At 45.7% G+C, this 26,576-nt stretch overlaps 1 protein-coding gene across 12 annotated transcripts in view; it reads right to left on the reverse strand.

The window, feature by feature from the left end:
• Positions 1 to 26,576, reverse strand: part of SLC4A11 (solute carrier family 4 member 11) — a 103,093-nt gene that overhangs the window by 65,872 nt on the left and 10,645 nt on the right. For 9 of the 12 annotated variants that reach the window (XM_068943810.1, XM_068943804.1, XM_068943803.1 and 6 more), the window contains 2 exons: positions 19,094 to 19,144; positions 6,292 to 6,444 (listed from right to left, as the gene is read on the reverse strand). In XM_068943810.1, the coding sequence (XP_068799911.1) occupies positions 6,292 to 6,444; positions 19,094 to 19,144 (204 nt within the window). Of the gene's footprint in view, positions 1 to 6,291; positions 6,445 to 19,093; positions 19,145 to 19,305; positions 19,327 to 26,576 lie in introns of those variants that run through there. The other 3 variants (XM_068943814.1, XM_068943805.1, XM_068943808.1) reach the window with 2 other exon arrangements.

Below are 26,576 nucleotides of genomic sequence, written 5' to 3' on the forward strand. Positions count from 1 at the left end.
GGGTGGTGGTCAGGGCAAAGATGTACTACTTTGCACACCAACCGGCCCCGAAGCAAGGGTTGGGCATTTAAAACCTTGGGGAAAGGTTCCCCGAAGCAAACGCAAGGTGAAGAGCCTGGAATAGAGAACGTCGCCTTCTTGTGCAAACGCCTGCGTTATCCACGCTCCCCCCCCCCTCCGTTCGCTCAATAAACACCGCTTTGAAAACACCCTAATCAGGAAATTCGGACAGAGGCCACCCCCCCCCCCCCGACAACACAATCGGTGTATCCACTTTCCATTAGAGTATAGGAAGCTTTAAGAGTCCAACATCCCACACTGACATCAAACTGCTAAAATAGGAGTTATCAGATGGAACGCGTTGGGTCAGTATTGTGCCGCGAGACATAAAAAGGACCTTGGTATTAATGTGAGGAAATGTGACTATTGTGTGCAGAATGATACCCATTCAGGCCCAGACCACTTGTCTCTGGACACTACTCTCTCTGGAATATCCTTGGCGCCAGCATCTAGCATTTCTCCTCGTCCCCTTAAAAAAAAAAAAAAAAAAGAAGAAGTTATCTCCGCAGCGGCTGGGCTGCGAGTTAGAAAGTGGTGTTTTGCTGGTAGCAGCAGTGGGCGTGCACGTGCGTGTCTCTGGAGCAGACTGCAGGAAACCGTCGAGTCTCTGTATCTAGGAATGATCAATTGTCCAAGAGGGTGGAACGGCCTTTAATTTCTTGTGAAGTGTAAGCTGTGCTCCACTATTCTCCTCTTCTCCTCCCCCCCCCCCCCCCAAAAAAAAAATAAAACACAAAGCCACATCCTGCCTTCCGATTGGTTTTTCGCTAGCAATCACAACTCTTCCTCCTCGCCTCAAAAAAGTCCTTTTGCACCGCTTCGGGCGCCCTTCTACAGCTAAAGCCACCAACGCGAGCGTTGGCTGTAAGTGGCAGCACACGCTGCAAAAAGCTTAGCAGCTAAGCCACGCTTAAATTTAGAAAAAACTGTGCAGACCCCTCTGTTGCTACCTGGGAAGGGGAAGAGAGGGTGAAGTTGACAGACACGCTGCAACCAGTTAAGCTTGCGACGGGAAACCTGCCAGATCTCAGGCCCATCCTGAACCAAATCTCCCTATTGCTGTATTCATTTGCAGGGATTCATTTCAAAGCCTTCCACAGATAAAGCTGGAACTAACTGGTTAAACCCCATAGAGCTATTAGCTACTTCTGTGACAGGCTGAGAGGATGTAGTATGAATGCCCACAGTCTAGGCTCCAGAGGAACTTAAGCAGAGCCCACATATAAAATATAAAGTCACATAAAATTTATATCCACATAGTGCTAAGACAAAAGGGTTAACACTTCTAGATAGAAGAGAGAATAAAGAAAAACACCTGTAAAGCCAGGTAAGGGAACCTGCAAGCCACTACGTAGCTAACAGTAGCTATTAAGCAAGTAGGAGCATGTAGGACATTGGTCCGGAGAGAAAACAGGTCCCCTCAGGATTGCCAGGTCCACTGCCCACCCAGCATGTGATCACTGATGCCAAGGATCTTATCCTCTCCCCAAAACACAGGGCAGCGATATGGCTGGAGGCAAGTGTTTAAACCCAGTGCAGTGAGATACCGTGGTGACAGGCTCAGAGATGCAGTTATGTTCACTCACAGCCCAGGCTCTAGAGGATTTATGCACTGAGACAGTTTGAACTAAGCTCTTTGGCCCTGCAGCAGCTCATGCTCAGTGGCTCACCCACGCACCAGGGTCCTCTGTCTAGCAGGAGAGGATCGGTCCAGCTTAGGGCTGCCATGTGAATGCAGCTTTGCCCTCTACCTTGGACAGGGATGTAAGGGAGGGGATGAGAGGGAAAAGAGACTTCATTTAGGGCAGGAATGCAGTACCAACTCCTGCAAGAACACAGGCAACAGGGCACAGGCTTGGTATGTTTTACTTATACGCATTTACTGCAGCTGCTTCTAAGGCTTAAGCTTAAAACAAGACCCCAAAAATGACTAGCTCTCCTCTGGAATGCCCCACAGACCCTCACCATGACCCAGCTATTCCAGAACATCTGTCTCTTGAAAAGCTTGGGTTTTGCTTAAACCCTTATTTTTAGGTACAAGTCTCTTATAAAACACCCCAATCTCTCCCAAAGGAGACAAGCAATCCCAGGCCCCAAAACATTAACTACAAGACATACCACACCTTAAACCTTGCTTTTCTTGAAGCTATCTCCTTTTACATACATCTGTACACACAGTCCAACACGTTATGACAATGGCTAACTGTCGGAGTTTTATGGGCTGTGCTATGTTTTGACGACAATGTTTAATCCTACGCAGGGATCTTTTTAAAACCAGAATTACAGTAAAGTGCATCCAATTATGCTTGTAGTGAGCTGTACATCCATCATAGGGAGATTAGCAGCTCAATAGGATGATAGCAGAGCTGTCACCAAGTCCATAATTCCACTTATGTTGCCTGCCAACGCCCATCCATCCCCTGTGGTACCAACTCTTCACCCTCCCCAGGAGGATTTGCTAGCCCCACACTTTAAAGTGGGCAGCAACCTCACAGCAGCTGGCCAGAGGTGGTCTCTTGCAGAAGATAATTTGGCCACACACAGAACAAAGAACAAAAAGCTATGGTGACCAGAACAGGAATATATTAGAGGCTCACAGATCCCTCATAACAGCTATTTATTTTGTTTTAAGTTGCCTTATAGTTTTTTTTTTTTTTCCTCCCTGCTGGATCACTGAGGGCCAGCGATCAGGCCCCCTGAACAGGCAGTGTTCTGTCCAACCCCAGGCTGTTTTTGTGAAGGCTGCATGACACAAGAGGGCGATATTCCCTACTGAGTCATTTGGCACAAGGAGGCCCTTGAGCTCAAATCCTTCACCCAGCTTGGAGAAGGCAAGGAAACGAGATGGGGAATGGAAAGACAGTGTTTCCACACTTGCTTGATACTGTTTAAACAGCATCAGAGTCTTACGCTGTAGGATCGTGGTGCACTACATCCTCTGGAAGTGTTTGTAGGGTCTTGGTTGCCTGGAGAAAGCAAGGTTTTTTCTTCCCCAGGGCTGGAGACAAACACTGCAAGTGCTCAGCTCTACAGTGCTCGTCTAGGAGCTCAAAGCCTGAATATAAAACAAAATGTCCAGAGAGCAGCAACAGTGCAAGGACATTTCTGAAAGCTGTCCCCTCGCATGGCTGAGGGAGGAGCAGTATTCCTAGAAGTACCTCAATCATGAGGAATTTCAACCACAATCTTTAAGCTCTTTCCAGAAGTGAGAAGGGTTTTTGTTTTTCTTCCCCAGGTGATTCCAGTAATTCAGGCTAGTTCCATTAGCAGAAGAACTAAAGGGACTCATCTCAGCCTCTTTCAACCATCTGAGAAGTCGACTCTCCCAGAGAATTGGCTACGATTCCTCTACATCCAGAGACTGATCTGGCACGTATAAAGTCAGCTCTAGAAGATAGTTCAGCCAAGCTACCTTTGAGAAAGTGCTGAAAGCCCAGAGGACTCGAGGACCTGAAGTGTGAAGCAGCCCACACCTGAAACTTGGGAAGAAACTGAGTTTTGGCTGCCCAGTCTGCTTTGATACTGCTTGGGGCGGGGCAGGGAGCAGGTGGTGGACAAAACCTCACCTCACACCTGTCCTCCTGCAAAGCCTGGACTACATCCAAAACCTACATCCCTGTATTTGGAAAGGGGACTCCAGCACTTCAAAACTCCATCTTCCCTTAAGCATCTCAAACATCTCAGCTGAAGAAAAAGGATACAACTAATACCAAACATCACTGCTTGAGGGAAATAAGGAAGCCTTTTTTATCCTATTTTGAATAGGAGGGAAAACTTTCATAACAAGCTTAAGAGGACACACACGAAAAGATAGCTTCTTCAAACATGGAAGAATCCACAGCACTCGCATTCCTCATCCCCAAACAATGCACCCCACGGCATTAAGCCCAGACTTGTCATAGCAGAGTAGTTACCCTTAAGTCTTTCAATTAAGATGGAATCCGTAAAACTGCAGGCTTAAAAAAAAAAAAACACTAGATGTTATTCCTACATTAAAGTCACCATTCACATTCACAAAGCAGAATTCGAGATAGTCATGCACAAGTCTGTGTCACGTCTATTTCACGTTGCCGTTTCCAGCAATTGCTTGTTATAGATTAATCAGGATCTGCTTACAATCTAAAAATAACTTCTAGTAAACTTAAAGGCCTCTCTACTACTGGGACATTAAGTATAATCCAGAGCCCTCACATTCAGTTAGTGCCTACACAGACAGGCTTCAGACTGCCTCCAGCAGCTGCGATGAAACCAAGGCTTCTGGCTTGTCCCGAAGGTCCCATTTTCCTAAGCACGTACCATTAGCACCAGGTTTATCAGCCCTTTCTCCTTCACCACGTAAGCACAAGCATAGCAGAGCACATTAAAGCAGTAGGCCAGAGTCAAATGCAGCCTCAGGAACAGCCTAGGGATTTCATTCCTCGACAGCAAGCGTTTCAGACGCCTTCACAATTCACTGTAAACTAGTCTGCTCAGAAGTCCTCTCCACCGCACACCCTGCGTTGGGCAAAGCTAAAGGATGCTGACTTGGCCAGGTGGACACGATGAGCATAGCTCCAGGCAGGCCTGCTCACCTGCAGTAACTGCACAGCAAGCTCGTATTCACAGCCACCTCTACCCGAGGACCAGCACCACATTGGTGCCTGCAGAACAGGGCTGAGAAGTGCAAAGTACCTTCACCGATTTCCACAGCGCTCTGTGCCACTCGCGTTTCAAGAAAAGCTCTCCCTCACCCAAAACGCTTGGCACAGGCAAGCCAAGCAACCACTTAGAGCTGGCAGGGTGGCTTGCCAAGCGTAGACATCTCAGCAGTACGTTTAGCTGCTCTGCCGTCCCCCATCTCGCCGTGCTGCGTGTGACACCGCCAGCAGCGGACGCTGTCCTCCACATCCTCCTCCACCGCGTGCAAAGCCAACCTCGTAGCATTCCCAGAAGTTACCAGCACGTGTTTGTGGAGAGCTTGACACTTGAGCCCTAACATGGAGCAGGCACTTTCATATTTGTAAACAGGGTGTAATATAACCACGTACTGTGGCTATACCAAAAATAACCTAGTCCCAACACCGGATGCCCACACGCCATCAACACTTTGTGCGTACTTTCATTGATAAACCAACCAATTTAGGGGTACGCAGCCGTGCGGCTAGGGGTAAGAGCCGTCGGGCTTCGGCCAAAACCACGTTATTCTGCAGCTCGCACCTCCTAGGAGTCAGGATACGGACTGGCCCGGACAGAGACGCTTATCATGGCAAAACGCGCCGCGGGCTGCAGCCCCACCGGCACATGACCGCCCCGCGCAGCAGGAGAGCCACGCCGGCCCCGAGGCGGGTCCCCGGCTCCACGTTCAGGAGACCTGACTTCCGTTAGACATCGCCAACGGACCGATCTCTTCCTCTTTTTTTTTTTTTTTTTGGGGCCACCTGTCTCAATACAGAGGGGCCGATTGCGACTACGAAGCGCAAGAGGCATAAACACAGCTACAAACCTCCCGACGCGCTTGCTCCTCCTATTTGTTTTTCTTTACTGTTCTTCCTTACTTATTTTCTTTCTCTTCACCGCCCGCTGGAGACCAGCGGCCGAGCGGGATGAACCCTGCCGACCTGACTCAGCGCGAGCGTTTTCGTTTCCTAAGGAAGTTTAAAGCGCAAATCCAAAAAGAAACACACCCGCAAACCCTCGAAACCCCAGAGAGCGCCGACACACCGCAGCTACTTAGAGGGTCTCCCACACGCACACACCCCCTGCTCAGCAAAAAACAAAAACAAAAAAAACCAAAAAAACACCGATTTCTCAATTAAAAACAGCTCTTCTCCAACAGCCGGCCTGCAACAGCGGCGCAAACCGCCAGGCCCCGAGCGCCCGGCTCGGCCCCTCCCCCGGCCCGGCCCAAACCTGGCCGCAGCCTCGGGTTTTCTGCGAGACCTTCGTTTGGCACCCTTCTTTCCCCCTCTTTTTGGGGGGGGGGGGGGGAAGAGGATGGAGGGGGGAAAAAAAAAGAGGCAGGATGTTTCATACAGGTGGCCGAAGGCCGGCTCGGGAGCCTCGTTTCCTTCAGGTTTTTCGGAAAGCGTCCCCAAAAAAGCTCACCGTTAAAAAGTTAAACGCAAGGACAAGTTTTTTCTTCCCCCCCCGGCCCCCTCAGAGAAACTACACCATCAGCCACTTTATTTTTTTTTTAATTATTAATTTATTTAATCCCCCCCCCCCCCCCCCAAAACCGCAGGCCCTACTCACCGGCCACGTTAGGCGGCACCTCCAGGTTGACGTTGACGAAGAAGCGGATGCTGTCGCCCGAGACGATGGAGGAGTTCACAGCGTCGAAGAGCTCCTCGCCCCCTGCCTCCTCTTTGGCCTCGCAGCCATCGTCCGTGTCGCACTTGAGGTACCCTGCGGGCGAGAAGATGGCGGAGGGAAGGAGGAAGGAGGCGGCATGTGTCGGCCCGCCGCCGCGCCCGCCCGTTTACGGCCGCGGCGCCGCGTCCGGAAGGGGCCACGCCAAAATCGGGGTGGGCGATACCGCGTCGAGCGTCGCCGAGGAAAGGGGCCCCGCGGCGGCCTCGCTCTTGGCCGACGGCTCCAGCGGCACGGGGAGCTTCGGGGGGCTTGGTCGCCAGCCTACACCTGCCCCTTGGGCACAAAACATCGACCTTTAGAGGAACTGCTTTAGACTTCAACTGCGAGATGGTGGACAAAACCCTCTAGGTTGTTGTTTTTAAATTATTTTTTTCAGGACTGTGGAAGACATGGAGGCCCCAAGAGGGTGCAGCCACCCCACCAAGTCAAGGACGCGGCTCACGGATCCACACAGGGCAGACATCTCGCCCCGCTAAGACCAAAAACCCCAGATGAAGGCTCACGCCACAAGCCGAAGGGGCACACGGCCCGGAAGCGAGAGCTGCGTCTCGGCCCACCCGCTCCCCTCAAACTCAGCTCATCCACCAGCTCCAGTTACTAGCACCGAAGTCCTTTTCCACCGCAACTTGGCGATTCGAAACAGAGAAAAAGGTTTCCAAGGAGACACCTGATACAGACAGACTTGGTGGGCCGCGCGGAGCCGAGGAACAGGTCGGAGGAGGCAGCGACACAGAGGAAGCCAGACGGAGTTTGTTAATTACAACGGACAATTCTTCATCCTTCTGCAACGCCTGTAATTACAGCTTAACCTAGTCTTTCTCCAACAGCAAACTGGCACGCTGCGACGTTTTATTCCGAAGCAGCTGGAGGACCTTTGTGCAGTGTTCATGTATCATGTTTAATTAGAAGAATTAGACACGTTATAGAATGTCAATTTTTACATTACCAGAATTATTCAGCAGCTTCTACCCATTTTCTGACAAGTCTTTTATGCCTAATCTGAAGCAGGAGGGATATATTTCATTAGCTTGCTTTAGGCACTGTAGCAAAATGAAAAGGATGAGCTTCAAGGCACAGACCTGAATGGAAACTCTAAAATATTGATGATTTAAAAAAAAAAAAAAAAAAAGAAAGAAAACCTCATACAAGCAAATATAGCTGCAACAGCACCAAGAGCAGCAGTTAAAGGCAACACTCATTCTTGAAGGGATATCAAGCCGACAGCTTGACGCTGCAAAAACAAGCCCTGAACAGAGAGGCCACAAACAGGAACTCGATGAACCAGGACACAGACTGCAGCGCTTCCTGCTGCAAGCTACGTCCTGACATTTGTACTTGTCCCCAGTGCTGACTAATAACGCACACTTGGCATCTCTCAAGGAGGTCCCTGGCCTGTCCCGGGTACAAAGCACTCAAACCTTCAAGTGATTTCTGCTCTAAACTGCTTATCCAAGGAACGGAGAAGCCCAGCAAAAACTCAGCTCATTTCCCCTTCCCCACCTCTACCTGCCAAACAGCCTGCAAAACGCATAGAATGTGTGGCTCTGCCCTGAAGACAGGGTTTAGGCAGTATTTTCATTTCTGCAACACAGAAAGTGGTCTAAAGCAAAGGAGTGGGATGATGAGAGCATAAGAAATACCTAAACATAAGTATCATGACACTGGAGGCACCACCCAAGAAGGTCTTTCCTCCATGGATAGCAGTCACTTGAGGACAACTGATCCGTTTCCTGTCCTTCCCTAGCCACCCTCAGTAAGACAGGTAGGATTTGCACGCAAAAATGTCTTTAGAGGAGGTGACAGTGGCCATATAATAAAAAAATGAAGCATGAACTTGGTGGCTCTGGCAAACCCCTCCCCCCGAGCAGACTCAGCCCCTCCATAGTCATGACAGCCAAGTACCTTCCTCATCCCTAACCCTGACCAGGCTGACTGGCACAGAAGTTAGCCTTTCCAGCTTGGATCCCTGACCTCCCCTGGCTGTAGACAGCACCAGTTGTCCCTACAGATATTATTAGCGCTCTCAACTAATACCAAGGTTTGCTGAGCTCCCTTACACACTGCAGTGAATCAGGCCTCAGCAACTCACAGCAGTGCCCATGGGGGCAGACAAGGATGCCCACCACCGCCTGACCTTTTAATCTTAGGCATATCCAGGATGGTAGCTCCAAAGTAAGCTGTCACAACAGGTCTGCACATCTCTGTTCTTCCTCCTTAGCCAGTCAGACTAAAGGCATGCGGGGGCTGAAGTGGTTTAAGCATACGATACTGCTTTATCCCAGCTGCAGAGCTGGCAACTGAGTCTTCCCAGCATCCCAATGCATTTAAGACACAGAGAGGTAAAATCTAAGTCATGAGAAGGCTATCCATTTGCTTCCCAAGCCCTCTGCAACTGGCTTATTGAAGAAACGTCAGCAGTGGGTCCTGAAAACAGAGCAGGCTGGAGACGGGAAGAAACTGTGCAAGAGCTAGAAGAAGGGCAAGGGTGGAGTAAGATCACTAGGTTGGGCAGACGTCACTGAGGACTCTGGCAAGGGAAGCATCCTCAGTTCCTCCCTCTTTAGGGGAGGAAAGAGCAGAACAAAAGGCAGCCAAACGGTTTGTCTCTTGGGCAAGGGACAAAACAAAACACTTGCGTTGCAAATAATCCCGAACTTGGGCTGTACAGGAACCGAGCTCCCAGACAGGTGTCTGCTTTGTCACTAAACCACACCAAGGTTTCAAACCACTCCTATTTTTGAATCCTTCAGCCTATGACTCTGGCAGGCATTTTAAAACGCGAGTCACTCACTTCTGTCAAGTGCGGGTCACCTCAAGGTTTAAAAGAAAAAAAAGAAATCCCCCCCCCCCCCACAACTGCCTTCTGATGTGCCTGCCAGATGCGTATTCCCTTCCCTCTAAGCATAGTTCAACAGCCACCTCCAACCCTGGCAACAGTTTTTCCCCACCATCCTGAGGTATAACGGAGCGTCACCCTCATGCTACTCGACTACCGCAGACGCCGCTGGCGACAGCGGCATCTGTTCAGTTCTCCTGGAGGTTTGAGCTGTGTTTTCCAGCAGTTTGAAGCAGGATCCGATGTAGACATTGCATAACTTGGCTGCCTTCAGATGCTTGTATTTGTGAACTGATAAATATTGATTAGGTTTCCATATGGAGGAGCAGTCTTGGCAACACTTTTTAGCTTGTGCTAGGAACAGTTACTTGGTGGTGGTGGGGGGGAAAACACCTTGGCATACTGCCTGAAATTGGCTGGGAGAAGGATGCTGCTATAAGATCTCAAGGTGGTGACCACCACATATATTATTGCACATTGCTGTCTTCACTCAAAGCCAGTATTTGCCTAAGTGACATCAGACACACCACAGTAGCGACTGACCTCTGGACGCAGAGTGGCACTTCAGACTATAATATAGTCATTTTGCCTGTAGAAAATAATTTTTGCTAAGTAGAGGTACCAGGCAGTGGCTTTTTTAAAAATGGGAAAGCCCTTGGAAGAAGGCACAGGCAAACTGCTAACGCCCTCTTCTTTGCTTGGCACTAAACTCCACAGACGACAAGTCATTTACAGCCAGGGACCAACCTCATGTTGTGAGCCACCCCACAGGGATTAACTCCATCTGCAGGGTGCTATGGGAACTATTTCTTCCAGGCCAGCAAAGAGGGATGGAAGGAAAAAGCTCAGTCTGTACGTGCACACATGCGATTTATATTCTAGAGAGAGGCAGCAGTGCAAGCTCACAAGTGAGAAAACACAGGGTTACAAGAAGTTGCCAGCACCCTCATTCAGTGCTGCAGCACTAAAGGACACCAGGGAAATAAAAAAATAATAATAATAATAATAAAACCACCCACCCTCCTCACATGGGGTTGACAACCACTGCTTTTGACTGACCAAAGTCTTGTGCCTCAACTCCCCTTCTATAATGTCAAAGTAAACTACCACCTCATTTTATTGGGGTGCTAGGAAGAAAAATGCAAAGTTTATGAAGCATTCCCCTCTCAAAAGCAGAGGGCTGAGTAATAATTCCTCGTTCATTAACTTATCCCCAAATTTGAAATCACACTGCAGAACAAACTAGATTGCTGTTATGTTGAGGTGCTTCAGCTATGAGCCTCAGCAAACCTCAAGTCAGGCTTCGGAGCCTGACTGAACAGCTTTGGCCTTGTTATCACACTTCATAGGAGAAGCACAGAAGAGCTGCTCATTTCACATGTGCCACCTGGGCTCATACAAGGACCCTGCTGGCACAGATGTCCCAGGTGGCCCCATACATGGGGGCAGGGTGCACCAGAGGACTGTACCTTCTCTAACTCATGCCTGGCCTGGGTCTGTCGTTCCCCTAGTCTCACTGTCCATCTCACCTTTCCCCCATTACTCCCACCACCTTCAGATTCTTCTCAGAGCTGCTTCACACCCTTCCCTCGCTAACAACACTCTCCTGACCTGGACAAGATGCTTCCCTGCAGTCATTATGCTTCTGAGTTGTGTTTTAATAGCCCTGGGCTCTGATGGAAAGAGTAGCAAAATGAGCTGCAGCAATCGAAGGTGGCATTACCTCTCCCAGCTCTGCCTTAGCAGTATCTGGCAGCTGCAGCAATAAAATCAGCAGAGTAATGGTTGCAAGGAAGCACAGCTCCAACCCTATACACGTTCTCCAGAAAAGCTTAATTGCTCTGTGGGAGCAGCACTCTCAGCCCAGGGGCTGCAGATTTCTTCAAGGAAGCCAAATTCTTTAACTCCCAGGAAGCTGAGCTTGACAGAACTAAAGTATACTCCTGATGAACACTTTTCCTGTCAATTTTTACAAGTCTTTCCCCCAAACTGTCAAACAATACTATAGGCAGAAAAGTGGGTTATGTTTTCACATGGTTTGCTTCTTTCTTGGACCCTCCTTCTAAGCAGGAAACTATTTTGGCTGAAAGAATAGCCCACGGTAGAGTGGTTAAGCGTGCAAAAATCATCCTCCCAAACCATTAGCCTAGCAGAAATAAGCAGCTGAGAAAAAAAAACTCAAGTTATCAAGAATCCTGAAGGTCCTCCCCTCCCCTTGCCCCTTCAGCACAGGGGCACGAGGTCAGCAGCCAGAGGCATTTTTTTCCAAGGACACAAGCCAAGTGCCCAGTACCTTGGCCATTGTGGTTTCAATCGCAATGGCAGGTAACTTCCTTCTGCTCATCCAAGCCTTAAAAACTCAGGCTGAGACCATCTGTAACAACATTCTCTCACATCCCAGGTTACGGAACTCATGCCAGACAGAGCCCTGGCATAACTTTGGTGTGCCTTGTAGAAGGAACAAAGCCAGGCGCTGTATTTTAATCAACATTTGAATCTGCAAGCATGTGCGCTAACCAGGTTAGGAGTACAAACGCATCTATCCACGCTTTGCTGCGTACATAACAAGGCAGATTACACATCTGAGGAGTTCTTTCAGCAGATCAGACGTTTCTCCTTTTGGCATTGCCCAGATGTTGCACAGCTCTGGGCATGTGCATGCTACATAAGCATTTTTCATTCAGAGAAACTATTTCTACCGTTTTAGCAGTAGTTGTTACATAGATAAGATTAAGGTACATATCCATGTAGCTGGATTAGCAGGGCAAAGCCGAAAAGTTTTGATCTCAGCTTCTCTCAAGTTATTGATTTCTGTCAAGTCTCAGGAAAGTTTGCTGGGTTTCTGAAGGGCCATATATACCATGTTAACACTACCAATACTCAAAGCAGCTATCCGAAAACACTAATTTTACCCTCAATTTCCAAGGTAATCTAACTACAAGTCCAGAAAAATGTTCTCAATTAGAGCACTTTTGCTTGCACAGCAATGCCTATTCCCACAGCCAAATCAGAGCCCCGCAGCATTTGATTTCCTTAAAGCCTCAAAAATCTAGAATCACGTGATAGCATCTGTTTAAGAAATTGTAGTTCCTCTCTCCCATGAAAACTCTTCAAAAAGCCAGAAAGCTAAAATCCATTAAGAGATTCTTTTGAGCACTTATGACTGGCAATTCAGCAAGATAAGCTAGCTGTGTTAGAAGACATCTCGGGTTTCTTCAGCGAGTTTCTAGGCACAGAACACAGCGAGCTGCAGGACAGCCCCTTTCATTGGCTTTGCAAGAAAGCACTTGTGGTCACCCTGCCAGAACATGAACGTAACGGTATGGCACTGCTCCTGCTGGATTCAGCAGCCCCAGTCATTTTCCCCTGGAAAAAGTAAAGGCTTTCTTTCCAGTATCACTGGAAATGGTCGTCACTGATCCTGATCCATTCAAAACAAAAATCCAACCATTGGCCTCCCTCTTACTGTTTCAAGCCATGCACCTCACATAAGCCAAATAGCTTAGCTCTGTAGCAGTCTGACTTACCCAGCACAAGGGTTCGCAAGTTCTGGTTTTAGAACAGTCCAAGACCTATACGCATCCACTTTCTTCAAAGAATTACAGGTTAATTACAGAGGAACAACAGGATAGGAACAACAGCTTTAAAGGCAAAAGAACATAAGCGGGGATATAGGCATTGCCCTAAAGCCAGGTCTGGTTCTTCAAGTACCCAGTACTCTGATACAATGCAATGTTATGATTCTCGGAAGACCTTAATTCTGTCTTGCATCAGCCTAAAAACTAGTTATGATACAGGCATTTAGCTGCTTTAAAAAAAATTAGTTGATTTTGCCCACTCCTGTGGATTTCGACTTGCTTTACCAAAAATAGACACTAATTTGCAAGAAAAGCATGAGGTTTTAATTAGCCCGAGCTAAAGTGATCAGCCTGAGCTGCAAGTTATCAGAAAGTGCACTCTAAGCATCACGGGCTGGTGGAATCACTGCACCTCTCAGGGAAAACACCCAAATTCCTTGTGTTAGGTGCAAAACAATCACAGGATTCCTGAGACAAGGAAGAACCTCGATCAATCATCACCATTTCTCCAGTCTGCACAGTACTGCAGAAACGGGGGTTTAAAAAAAACAACAAAACACACCCACACCCTGTTCACACACATCCCAAGGCAAGCTTCTGGTCACATCTCATATACAGATTTTGGCATCATCACTTAAACTCATTTTGAGACAAAATGAGACCAATTATACAGATAGAACAGCCTTGCTTTTAGGTAAATACTTACCTAAATTTGCACCTGCCTGCAGAGGTTAAACTTAAATAGCTACTGGAGTGGGTAGTTTTTCTTATCACAATAGTCTGAAAAGCAGTCATGAAAAAAATTCCCCTCTTACTAAGAAATTACTCAGTGTCAGAGACAAGAACAAATTGCAGTGCTGTAGCCACAGGGCAATACTCTCCAGAGGCTGCTATCAAGTCACATTTTGCAAGGCTGTCTCCCACAAAATTAAACATTTAGGCCATGCTGATTAAATAAAGCAGCTCTGCATACAGCTGGGTGCTTGCTAGAATTTTAAGCTCTTACTTTGATTCATGGCTGAGAGATTCCCTAAGCAAGACTATTTTTGCCCTAAGGAGATTTACCAATCCTTCAACAGAAAGCCATGTGGACAGAGTTTATGCCAGCCCAAGAGAAGACAACCACAGGCTAGAGTTGTCGAGCGGCTGAGATTGGTGCTGACATTAGCAAGAGGGGGTCCAGTGGACTTCCCTAGTTTACCTCCCATACTTGTGTTAGATGACCTCCTTTAGGAAGCCTTACAGTATGAGTTGACACCTGCTGATGAATGACGACTTCTCTTAGTCATATAGATGGGTTTTACACAAACATCCTCTGTCTCCAGGCCCTCCACAGGTAGTTCAAAGGTCTGAAGAGCCAGGGAAGGGTTAGGTGATGCTTCTAAGCTGCTGAGGAGTCACTGCAAGCCCATCAGATTGGGACTTTCTGCCTTCTGTAGGAATGGCCACCCGCGGTGGAGATGTCAACCTACTACCTAAGCTTTCGGAGTGCTCCAAGACCACCAATTAAATCAGCAGCTTCTCCTTTTTTTTTTTTTTTTTTTTTTTTTTTTTAGAAAGGGAAAGTGTTTAACAGTCACTAAGAACAGATGTACCTCCTTGAAGTAACAGATACCTCTACTCCTAGCCTGCCCTAGCTTCTCAACTGTACGTTTCTGACCCTATCTTGAAAGTCTGTTGTTATGAAAAGACAGATAGAAATATAAACTTTCCCCTGCCACTTCAGTAATAATTCATAACAGAACTGAAAGAGCTGATCTGCTATAAAAAAAACTCCAAACAAAAACACAAAACACACCCAGACACTTTTGAATTAATTCCAGTATTGTATTTTGCAGCCAGATTTCTAGGAAATCTTGCAAATAATCCAAGTAATTCAGTGGGGCTTTTTGTTTTTTCTTGTTTTGTTTTTATAAAACATAGCAGCACTGGAATTTCAGTTTTGTACCAGAGTCCACAAAAAAATTAAAAGAAATCAAGAGAGTTCGTTTTAATATAGGCCTCCTGACAGACAGTTCTCAGAAATAAAAATCTGCAAGAGACCTGCAAGCTGTCCCCTCCAGCTCTCCATACATAGCAGTAGTGGATCTCCTGCTGGTAAACTGGGCATCGCATTGGGGAAACCCATTGTGAAAGGATTTCTTTTACAAAGACATCCAGATTAATCTTCTAGTCAGGCAAACAATTCTAAGACAGATAAAGGCAACTCAAAACATATATACACACCCCCCACATACCAAACTGAACTGCAAACTGAAAAACAAAAACAAGTAGATAAAATACGTCCAAACATCCCAAGCCAGACTAGGGCCTTGGGGCCCTTCAGCACAACTGCTATTTATTGTGCCAGCAAAACCAATTAATAAGTCAGAGGAGACCAAGCAGTAAGGGATTTGCTCTGAAGACCAGATTTATGCTGCAATATCTGTTGAGCCAGCTTTAAAACAGTGACACAATTCAGATATCACCGATCTATATTGGGATTCCTTCCTTCGGATTTTGCAAGAGGAATTATAAAAGCCTGCAGCTCTGTATCTTTTATCATAGAAAGTTCTTGGATCAATTAGAAAGCTCATCACACATTGCGAAAATTTAATCACTTACAGCTAATACCAATTTCTTTGGAGCTAATCCACTTGCAGTGAGCACAGGATACGTGCCCCTCCCTTCGCCATGAGAGCACAGGAGGTCCTGACAGCCAAGAGACAATGCAGGGCTTGATGAGTTGCTTTGAACATTGATTGCTGAGTTACATTTCATCAGGGCTCCAATTATCTTCAGGTTTGGACTGGGTCTATAAAATCATCTTATTAGTCACTTAAATTTGCCAGGAAGAAAACTCATTTGACAGGCAACCTTGCTGAAGATTCAAGTGACTTAAACGCACTGCCTGCGCATGGGGCAGGGAGGGAACGCCACCAAATACTACTGTGCTGTGCCAGACTTTGGTCATTTGCGTGTACAAGAGACTTGTTCCACTGACGCAAAAGGATGAGATTAAAAAAACATGCATTTTAATCAACAAGGTTTTCTTGGTCAGAGGACAACTATTAAGTCTCACTAAATCTATGGGTCAAAACAGAAGGTGGCTAACCACCATCACACTTTCCATTATCAGGAACTTCTAACTGAGCAGAAGGACTTATTCCCTCATTTTTCCTCTTGCTATTGGCCTCTACAGAGCAGCTGTTAAACAGAATATTCTTCCAGTCATATCACGTGAATCTACCTTTTGCAACACCCTAAAGACCAAAGGTGGCTTTCAGTCAAGTTCTTCCAGCAATAGCTGAGACCCGGAAGATGCCAGAAACTTGAAACTTGTGTCTGAAGACATGGGCTCTGGTTTACTTTCATGTACTCTTCTTCACAAGAAGATAAGCTTCTCCTTAGATAGACTTTCCAGATTTTTAGCTGGTTAAGTAGGTTAGTATATTCCGGAACACCTTAACAACTGTCTGAGCTTTCAGAACGGTCATATTAGCATCCATAAACTGAAAAATCCTATCCGGGTTTTCTTCAGCTCCTCCATGAACAGAGCTACAAATTATTAAATACTTCAGAAGTTCTTCTGGATTATAAATATCCAGGAGAATCTTACAAAACACCACTTTGGCACTGCAGCAGTGACTTCAATTTTAACCAAAACTGAAGTTTCAGCTTTAAATTTTAACCTCACTGCAGCTGCTCTTGAAAACATAAGGGTAAGAAAAAGCTAGCTGACAAAGACAGACATGCTCTTAGAACAGAGCCTCAGATTTGGTCAGAAACAGAGCATCCTAATTACTACAGATACAGAAAACCATATGCATACGTGAGATTTCAGGAGCAGATAAAGAAGAGTTTGTGCAAAAAGCAGTAGTATGAGAACACAGTTCTCTACTGGGCAAGAGGAGAATATAAGTGCTAAGGGGAAACAAGAAAAGTTGCTGTTTTACAGCCTAGGGAAGGTGCTTGAAGTTCTTTTTATTTTAAAGGTGAGGCAAGAGCATCTATCTACATCTCCATATTGAACTAGCTGATCAGAACAGCAGCACATGGTGCCAAGAAAGAGTTTAATGATTACGTAGCTCTGTTTCAAAATGGGCAGTTTTGAAACTATGAAAAGGTAGCTTCTTTCTCTATACTTTCCTCTAGCCCTGACTAAGTTTTTGGGCAAGTCCTCAAGACTGTTTGAAACTTCTATACATCAAGAGCCAAAGAATTGCCTTGCAGAGTGTTGCGACTATCATCTTGGCAACCCCCCTGGATGTGCCATTCCTAAATTCTGCGAAGAAACACATGATCCCTCAGTGAAATCAGGTAATAGAAGGTGACTCATCATCTAACACCAACTGAACTTTTCAAAAAGGTCAGTTTGTATAACTAGAGGGCTCTGAGAAATAAAAGTGACAGCAGATTTAAGGGCAAGCCAACCAAGGAATCCACCACATTCTCAATTACAATTAAGTGTTTTTATACTGCACATAGACTTGAGGGGAACTTGTAAGCAACCTTCCCTTCTTCCTCCAAACCACACAGAAGCATAACGGGGTGGGGGGGGGGGCCAAAACATGTACAATTTCATGAAGTTCTTATTGGTAGCTCTAGGGTACATCTCCTTACAACCAAGGAGAAAACTAGGTAATACAATTAGGGCAAAATAAATCATCAAGACCACAAGGTGACAAAAAACATAGCGAATAGGAGAGCTTTGCACAGGGACTGCCACAACTGCAGCCATGTGCTCCAAAATATCCAGCTGTCCACTTATTTAAAACAGCGGGAGGAAGATTCAAGACATTGAGTTGATGTGCTTAAAGGCAACCATGTCCTATAAGGGGGCACACAGAGCCTTTCCAGTATACAATGCTAGGACAGACAGCTGCACTGGCATTCCTTCTAGCAGAAGGGCTAAGAACAAAGTAGGTAGCTCTAGAAGATGATGACCTTTGTCTTTCCTCCAGACTCTACAGTGGCACCTTCTCCCTGAGTCCTCAGCTAGCCTTACACTGCTCTCAGCTAGAGGCTTAGTCATCTCTCCAGGTCCCAACCCAGAACATCCTCATTCATTCCCATTCTTCAAGAAAGCACCAGCCGTACCCAGAGCAGCCACTAGCAAGCCAAAGAGGGTAGAAGCAGGGCTACCCAAGCTTCGTGCCCCAAGAAAACCTGCAAAGAGCAGGGAAACAAAGCCTTCCTGCTATTAGGCACTAGTTCCTGCCCTTCTGAGACTAGATCCACGTTTCAGAAAAAGACCTGACTAGGGCTGAGTGCTTGCTTCCAGTTTCATCCTTTCACTCCTATAAATTGGCTCCATATAGTGCTTTCAGTGAGGGCAAGGGAGCCAGTGCCAAAGGAAGCGCTGTCCATAGTAACACTGGATCTGATGCAGCTGCATCTGGCATAGATTCATCTTCCCCTTCCCAAATGTTAACCTAGAGGCGTAGCCCCCTGGAACAAGACAGATCAGCACTGTGACAACTACAAGCATCTGCAAGCCTAGATAACTGAAGCATTTTAGTCCTATGCTCATACCATTTGGAAGTTCTGAATGCTGCCAGCACTGCATGTTTCTAAGGGCAAGAAATCCCAAGCCCTTAGAGATAACATCCTGAAGAGGTTAGTCTTGAATTAGTATCTCAATATATCTCCCTAATACCCCTACACATGATTTTTCCTCTAAAACCAGTAAAGCAATTGGGACTTTGCTGCACTTCTAGCTCAGTTATATGATATCTTGCTGATAAAGGGCAGAAGTATCTGTAGGAGCTCAGCCAACTGTATCGATACAGACAATACAGGTTTCCAAAGGCCACAGCTTAATTTTGTTGCAAAGAAAAATCCTTGAGAGCATTTTGGAGTAAAGGGTGCATTTACCCGAGCCATCCAACATTTGCCTGATGCTCTCGGCAAAATCTCCAAGAGGGATCTGATACCTACACGTTGTCTCAATTCCAAAAAAGAAAAGCACACAAAAACAATTGCCAGTCTGCATGACAGGAAAACATCCTGAAAGAACTTGAAAAACAAGGAGCCACCCAGGACAGTCACTGCTGGCAACGTGAAGATGATTACTTACTGCTTTGACTATCTAGAACATGTACAGAATTTAAAAATGCAGAGTCTGCTGCCAGTACTAGATTACACAACTATCATGCAATCCTGCATTCAAATGCTCTTTAGGCTCAATGGATCTTGTATCACCTGTTTCAAGTTCTCAACTAACCCTGTAGCCCGGTTCATCCTCTGTAAGGAGATACAACACTCAAGTCAGTCAAATACTACTTACCACTCTCTTCAAAGAAGTATCCATTTCTTGACATCGCTGCTGGTGGAGACTCTAAAAAGACAGAAAGAAACATGAGAATCATGATGCTGAATGTAGTCACCTTACTGCTATATGCGTTGTAAGCATGGAATATGTCAGAATCCCAGCCCCAAAGTATTGCAGGCATCAGGGATTTTTCTGAATGTGGCAACTTTAACCTTTTGTTTACTGACCTTAGCATTTACCGGAATGTCCTATACAGTCACAACCACTGCCTAAAAAAAAGTTAAAACATCTCAAGCATATGGTGTTGAGACCACAAAACAGCAAGACTAAAGATCAGGACAAGATCGGTCAAATATTAAGAAACGTTGTGCACAAATACTAATACAGACTAGGTATTTGAGGGGCCCCTTTTTAATAGAAGCCATAATGAAATCCAGGTTGTATCTTATGCTTGGACAAACAGAACCCGTTTAATGTAGAAAAACAACTCTTGATTTAGATGAAAACTGGGTTTCACATCCTATCCTGCTGCTTCTAATCATTAGGATATCCCCATACCAGTGCTTGGCACTTGAAGATAAGCACAAGAACACTCTAGCCTTCCCTTGCCAGCTTCCTGAGCTAGGGTTCTGCGGCAAACACGCGCCATCTGCACCAACAGGGTCTCACGAGGAAGCCACAAAAAGAATATCTTGCTGACCACAAGTGACCCCACAAACAGAGCAGTGCCAGGACCGAGTCCGCATGCTCCGTTGTGGAAGATGTTTTATTTTTTAATAAGCCAGTTTTACAATCATTACTGATAAATTGGATATGTACAGAGCAGACAAAAGGATGCTCAGACAGCATAGAAGCACACATACTTATTTCAGGTATGATCAAAATCTGATACCCACACCCAGCCTGGCTGTTTTTAATACTAAAAGTATTTGACAAGTCAGACGGTTGGTCTTTCCAGCCCACACATTTTGTTATAGGTATATGCTGCATCTTATGGTCAGCTAACAGAGCTCTGCTTCAAGCCCTCAGCAAGAGGGTCCCTGGGAAAACAGCTACTAGATGCTGTCTTTTTATATGCTTCTTCCCAGCCAAAACACAATCAGAAAGAGGAATAGGTTTGATTAGCCTAATGAAGTGGGGAAAGACAGAGCAAACATTACCTACGCAAGCCTGGGATGAAGTTGGGCCAACAAGGAAAGAGGTTTTGCCTGCTTTATTGTTCTACAGATTGGGCTTCCTGCTTTTAGTTTGAGGTGTGAGAGAGTAAGTTTCTCAATGATCCTTTCTCTACCCCATAACTTCCTTGGCTTACAGGTTATAGTGCTTTTTCTTCACATCATGCCACACTTCCAAGAATCATAACTCATTCTGGTGCACCAGGAGACTTTGCATGCCAGACAGATGCAAGTCACACCCAGGGCAATAGCACCATTCCCTAACTTCTAGCCCTCACAGTTGTCACAGCTGAAAGTAGCCAAAACTTTGCACCAGCTCAATGCAAACAGCATTCGGCTGCACAAGTTCCTGGAGAGGATACCCTGATGACTACTTGAAGGAAAAAAAAAAGCACAGATCAGGACAATTCAAGTGTCTAGTCCAAGACAGAAACATAATGTTCCAAGTTCATCCCAGAACAATGAGTTAGAGGAACAAACGCACCGTGCACCGATTACACGAGTCAATTGTTTCCCTCCACCTGGAAGGGAAGGAGAAGATCCATCCACACTGATTAGCAAGTTAATGATCAAAGGAAGGTTTTTTAAGAAGCTCTTATTGTGTAATGATTGCATTTACGTATTTCAGAGAAGCAAACAAAATATGCCTAGGCAGAAGGATTACCTAAGGAATTGCAGAGGCAGACATTCCCACCTGGGATGGTATACCAGTTTCCCATGTCTACTGCAACTTCTGAGGAAGCACAAAGCAGCATGTTCATCCCTTGCTAGGCAGAATAAGGCACTGTGTGCTTGCTTTTACTATAACTGAATGCACACCTATTCCTATGGTTTAGATAACGCCCAATTAACAGATATCTAGAGTCCATTGCTTTCTTCATTAGAAATACCTTCTAATTGTAGCATTGCCTAGACTGACATTACTCCTTTACAGGAGACTCTGGCCTGATCACTGCTCCGATGAGACATGAAAAGGGCAAGGTTGGGGTATTGCAGCAGGTAGCAGCATTTCATTAGGTGGCACTGTTTCCTCCGAGTCACTAATAAGCCACGGTCCCCTAGGCAACATGCTCAGGCAATTATGTCGGAGGTGCTGTTTTTTCAGATGAGTCATAAAATAGAGGTCTTAACCTTGTAATTAAAGACGCAATGGCACATTTAGAGAATAAAAGGGAAAAAAAAAATCGGGCGTTCACCCTACTATGTCCTGGCTAAATTCCAGCCCTGGTAATTTAGCTTCTCCCTATGTAACACTGCCCCATAGCTCTGACTGAATTCAGTCTTCAAAACAGTTGTGCTGGAACTTTTCAAAAAGTTCTTGCATCCCCCAACGGAAGGGACTAAACACATTAAGAACTGACTGTAACTTGCCCAGGAGGTAAAAGGTGATGGGGGTTGTTTATACACATCCAAACACGTGCACAGAAATATGGCACTAGCTCAAAGGTTGACAAGTTTGTAGAAGTGGTGATAGCAAGGGCAGAATGGGGGCTATACCCTCTGTGTCTTGTTGGAGGCAATCTAGAGAAAGCCAGATCCATATAACTGAGCAGGATGAAGGAGACACAGATTTGAGGGGAAGGAGGTGAACACCTTTCCTCCTTCGGGAGGAAGAGGACTGATGTGTGTATTTCCCCAACAGGTATGGCACAAGCAAGCTAAGCTTATTCTTATGGGATGCTAGCTAAGGGCAAGGCCAGCTAGACCATGCCTAAGCGCATGCTGAATAGCAGGTGGCAAGTCAAGCATCAGTGAGCTCCATGTGCCCGCCCTTTCACAAGGCTTATGGGAACTTAATAGCTGAGGTCTCTGCTCCTTAGTCATGCTCCACTGAAGACTGGACCAATGGGTTCAAACTGTGCAGGTCTCACAGCAAGTCACAGTCCTCTTCCCCTTAGCAATATAGCTGCATACCCAAAAGCTGCTGCATTTCTCCCCATCTGCCCTCCACTCTTGAAATTTAAAGACCCCCAACTGGGGCAGTTATAAGACACAGCAGTAATCGATGCATGTCTTTAGCTTAGGGAAGATTGGGCAGAGATACAAGGCTGCACGTGCATTAGAGATCAACATTACAATGCTCCAGGCTTCACCCAGAGTTGCAAGAGAACCTCCATGAAGTATAAATCAGACCCCGCACTTAATTTTGCGGCCTGGAGGAAAAGACCTACAGTCTAGGGGGCAACTCTACTACTGCAGGGTAGGAGATCCTTTCCTAGACCAGCATCTCCACTTCTTGAATCCACAGAAAGCAGAGTTGTACATTCCTTTCCACAGTATTTATTTCCCCCCCCAGGTTCTCCCTCAAATTTAAGCAATTAAAATCCAGCAAAGTAATTTCAGTAAGACACAAGGTCAGGCTTCTAGAGATAAAGTTGGAAAGCATTACCCTGAGAAACTAAGATTCGCAACGCAGCAAATTTTCCCCTTCCTTGCCTCTAGTATCTCTCACCCAGCTGTGTCCCAGCTCTTCAGGCTGCTTTCTCCTTGAACACCTGTGAGGAGAACCAGACTCTCCAATTGCTTTCCCTATCCAACCAGGCAAGATAAGATGCCATCTTCCATCATCTGCCAGAAAAAAACCTATGGAACAACTCTTTTGACAATTTAAGCAGTGTTCTTCATCTTATAAGAGTTAATTTAGTTTCTACTGCCAGCCCCCCCTTATTCCCCACAGGGATATCTACTTAAATGACTGGTCCAATTTAGTCTCATTAAAAGTGCCAGCACACAGTTACTTCTCCAAAAAAATATAAATACAAAAGCTTTTCACTAGCCTTTTTCATTCCTTACGCGCACTCAGTTCAAAGGTAAAGCCTGTCAGGTCGCTGCAAAATGAGAAATAAAGCATGTGTCTTCAGATTCAGGGATACAGTTTAAGATTTTGATTAAAAATAATAAGCCACTATCTTTTGACTTGAAGCTGTTTAAGTGACTCAGAGCCACCAAGGGGAAGACATATGACATTAATAGTACTTAACTGGTGGGACAGTCAAGTTGTTGTGTAAGGTGCTCAGTTTTAAGACTAGGACGAAACCACCGTTCCATCGTGGGAAGTATCAGACAATGAACGTGCTTCCTGATTTCTTACATTCTTACCATTTTTACATTTGCATTTAACAACAAAAACAGAGACAGAATCCTTCCATTATTAAATTCCTTCAGGAGATGCGTCTCAAATCTCCTAATAACCCATTTTAACTCTCTCGTTTTAAGGTTAGTAATAAGCTCTCTTGAGCCTTACAATATTAGTGGAATACAAATAAAAAACACATTCTCTGGATACTTTGGTAACTTGATTAAAATGTTCTGCTGCTGGCGTCTTCCAAGTAAACAGACCTCTGCGGCTTATATTGAAGCAAAACAGCGCTCTAATAAGTTTACAGCATGGACATTTCTACAAGTGATACTACAGACTTCTGCATCTTATGACCTCCTGCCAATAAAGCTCTCCAAGTTCTGGTATCTTGTTATTTAGCAGAAGCTTACTTTGAGGCAATATTGTTTTTAAACAATTATCTGAAAGGAATTTTTGCATTTACAAGCCTTTCTTGATGGCACCTCTTCCATTGTGGAGGCTGCCTGCATTCACAAACACATCTAAAGTACATAACGGGCAGCGCTACTTTAGTTACCCTGCAAGTATCATTTCAGGATCAGAGGCATTAGGTACCTTATTGATCTTCTACCCAGGGTGTGTTCCAATATCCCATTTCCTGCATCACTTGCTCCTTAGCAAACCTTTCTTCAGCTCTGCATTACTGGAGCTCTGGGAACAATTCTGAATCTCATCTGCACATGCAACAGCTGATAAAGCAAACGGCTTGAGCCTCTGAGCTAGAGGTTGCAACAACAAAAAAAAAAAAATCTATTCAGCTGAATAACTTTTCAACTTTCCCAGTTGCTTTCAGGAGCAATTACCAGTTGTCAGCATGACCCCAGAAGGAAGAAACCAGCTCTCTGAAAAGAAAAACGTTCTTTCAAAAGACAAGCAGGTCTTCAGCTTTGAAGCAAGGTTTTGGTCATTTCAAGTTGACTTCCAGGAACTTGCTGATCAAGACCGAAAGCGTCTGTCACCATTAAGGAAAGCAGTGCGGGCTTCCCTGCGCAGTGGGAACACTGCAGTCGCTCATGCTACCTCAAACAGGGCTTGGCCTCAGCTACCAGTTTAAATAAGTGCAAGCCCTCACCTAAACATAGGAAAAGCTAGAGAAAAAAAAAAAAAAGAAAGCTATCCCTATCTAGGGCTCCACCAGACCTGGTATTTTAATATTCAGCTATAGAGTTGCTTCCTATTCTATGCCCTCCCTTCCCCTCCCCGCACACACACTATGCATTAACACTGCAGGACAAGGGATTTTGCAGCTGTATGCGTGACCAGGGAGCTACACCCAGGCATTACTAGGTTCATGTGATTTGGGGCAGGGATGGAGCAACAAGTTTTTGGTTTTTTTTTTTTTTTCCCCCCCTCCTCTTCACTCACATACCTAATAACCAAATTGCACTGCTTCCCTCCTCCACCCAAGGTCAGCAGAAAACCACACAGACACAAGAAAAACCACACATGAGGAATTATGTCCCAAGGGAAGCCTGCAGGAGAGGATTTATTTTTTAAAATTATGGGGAGCATTGACAGAAGGGAGGTTACAAGTGAGTCTAGAAACCTCTTTATGCAAGAGCTGAACAACAGGAGGAAGAGGAAGCCTCATACTTCATTTGAGACGCAGAACTGGATAGCCTTAGAGGAATAGGAAATGAGCCTGACTGACAGCTAATAAGAATCTGCTGACCACATTAACCTGCTGATCAGGTCTAAAGATATCAATATCACAGGATTTTCTCAGGTAGCATTGCTCATGTTTATAACACAATCATTTCTGGTAGCGGGTGTTCAAGAAAGAACCAAAAAAGCAAGGTTCCCTGGCAGAGGCATGTGCTGCAAGTTATTTAAAACTATTTGAGTCAGCAAGAATTAATGGACAGCAGCATTCAAAAACCTTCCTATTTTGCCTTAAGGTGTAAACAGAAATGATGAGTGGCACAAGTAACTTAAGTAGCTGACCCATTCCCACGGCACTGCATACTTCAACTGGAAAGCTCCGGTGAAAACACATCTGTCACACAGGCACAAAGATAAGAAACAGACCCTCACGCTGCCATTCTGGGCGATAATGATTCAAGCTCAAGAGACAGACTTGAAATTTTACCTGTTTTCCCTACACCCAAAAGGTAGGACAAAGACAAAAAAAACCAAACCACACAATTCATGGTTTCAAAACTGATCGCCTTAATTCAAGGAAGTGTAAGATGAGTAACGTATGCTTGTTGATACTTGGGCAGGAAAGCTCTGGGTAAATGCAAGGTACTAGCACTCCTGTACATGGCAAACCCAAATGCAGACCTCTGCCCAGAAAGCAGTGTACATTGATAAAGGAAGTTTTTTTTCTATTACATGTTCCTCTATTCTTCCCTCGGGGAGGGTGGGGTGGGGGGACTTTGATAATTTGTTAAATGGGCAATATCAGCGCTCTACTACCCTCCAGGGAGTTTTATCACCAGGGGAGAAAACCAAGATCAACTAAAGGCCTCATCTTCACTGCAATTTTGCAACCTTATTTCCCCTTGGAAACACCATACATGCCTTTTTAATGAAGATACACACCCATCAGTGCCTCATGCCTCAAGCAGAAGCTGACAGGAGTCAAGTCTTTTTTCCCCCTCTGAGACACGCAGCAGCGCTGATCCTCCTTCCCTTGCCCGTTACTCAGCCCACAGCTACGGCCGCAGGGAAGGGCAAAGCGGAGCACCGCAGACGAGCTGCCCGACGGGTGAGCTGTTTGGCTAGGCTCCACAGACAGCTCACTGCCTTCTTCCTCCCAATTAGATATGCATGGTGCCTCTCCATCACACGTATCTAATGAGGTGCTCCTAATGCACCTTTCTACCAGCATTATTTGAGTTGGTAAGATACTGATCAGCACTGTGACAGTCTAAGGATATACTCAAGCTGGTATTCATGGGAAAGGTAGATTCCCTCTGTCTACATTTTCCTCACACACCACTTCTCCCCCCCCCCCGCCCAACATACACTTTTCTTCATGGCTTACTGTGGTGAAGCTGTTAAGTCTTTACAAAACACTGCCTGGCGCTGAAGGACAGCCACAGTGCACCAAACCCATTGAGTCTCAGGTACCTATGCACATACAGGCATGCCCAAGAGTTCAAAGCTGGTACTGGTACGCTCTTGTGGGCTTTGGCATGACTTCATAGCAGAGCATGGATTTCTTTGGAGACCATAAACATAGATGGGCTGTTTAACACAT

This window comes from Struthio camelus, chromosome 4, assembly GCF_040807025.1.
Source record: "Struthio camelus isolate bStrCam1 chromosome 4, bStrCam1.hap1, whole genome shotgun sequence".
Classification (NCBI taxonomy): Eukaryota; Metazoa; Chordata; class Aves; order Struthioniformes; family Struthionidae; genus Struthio; species Struthio camelus.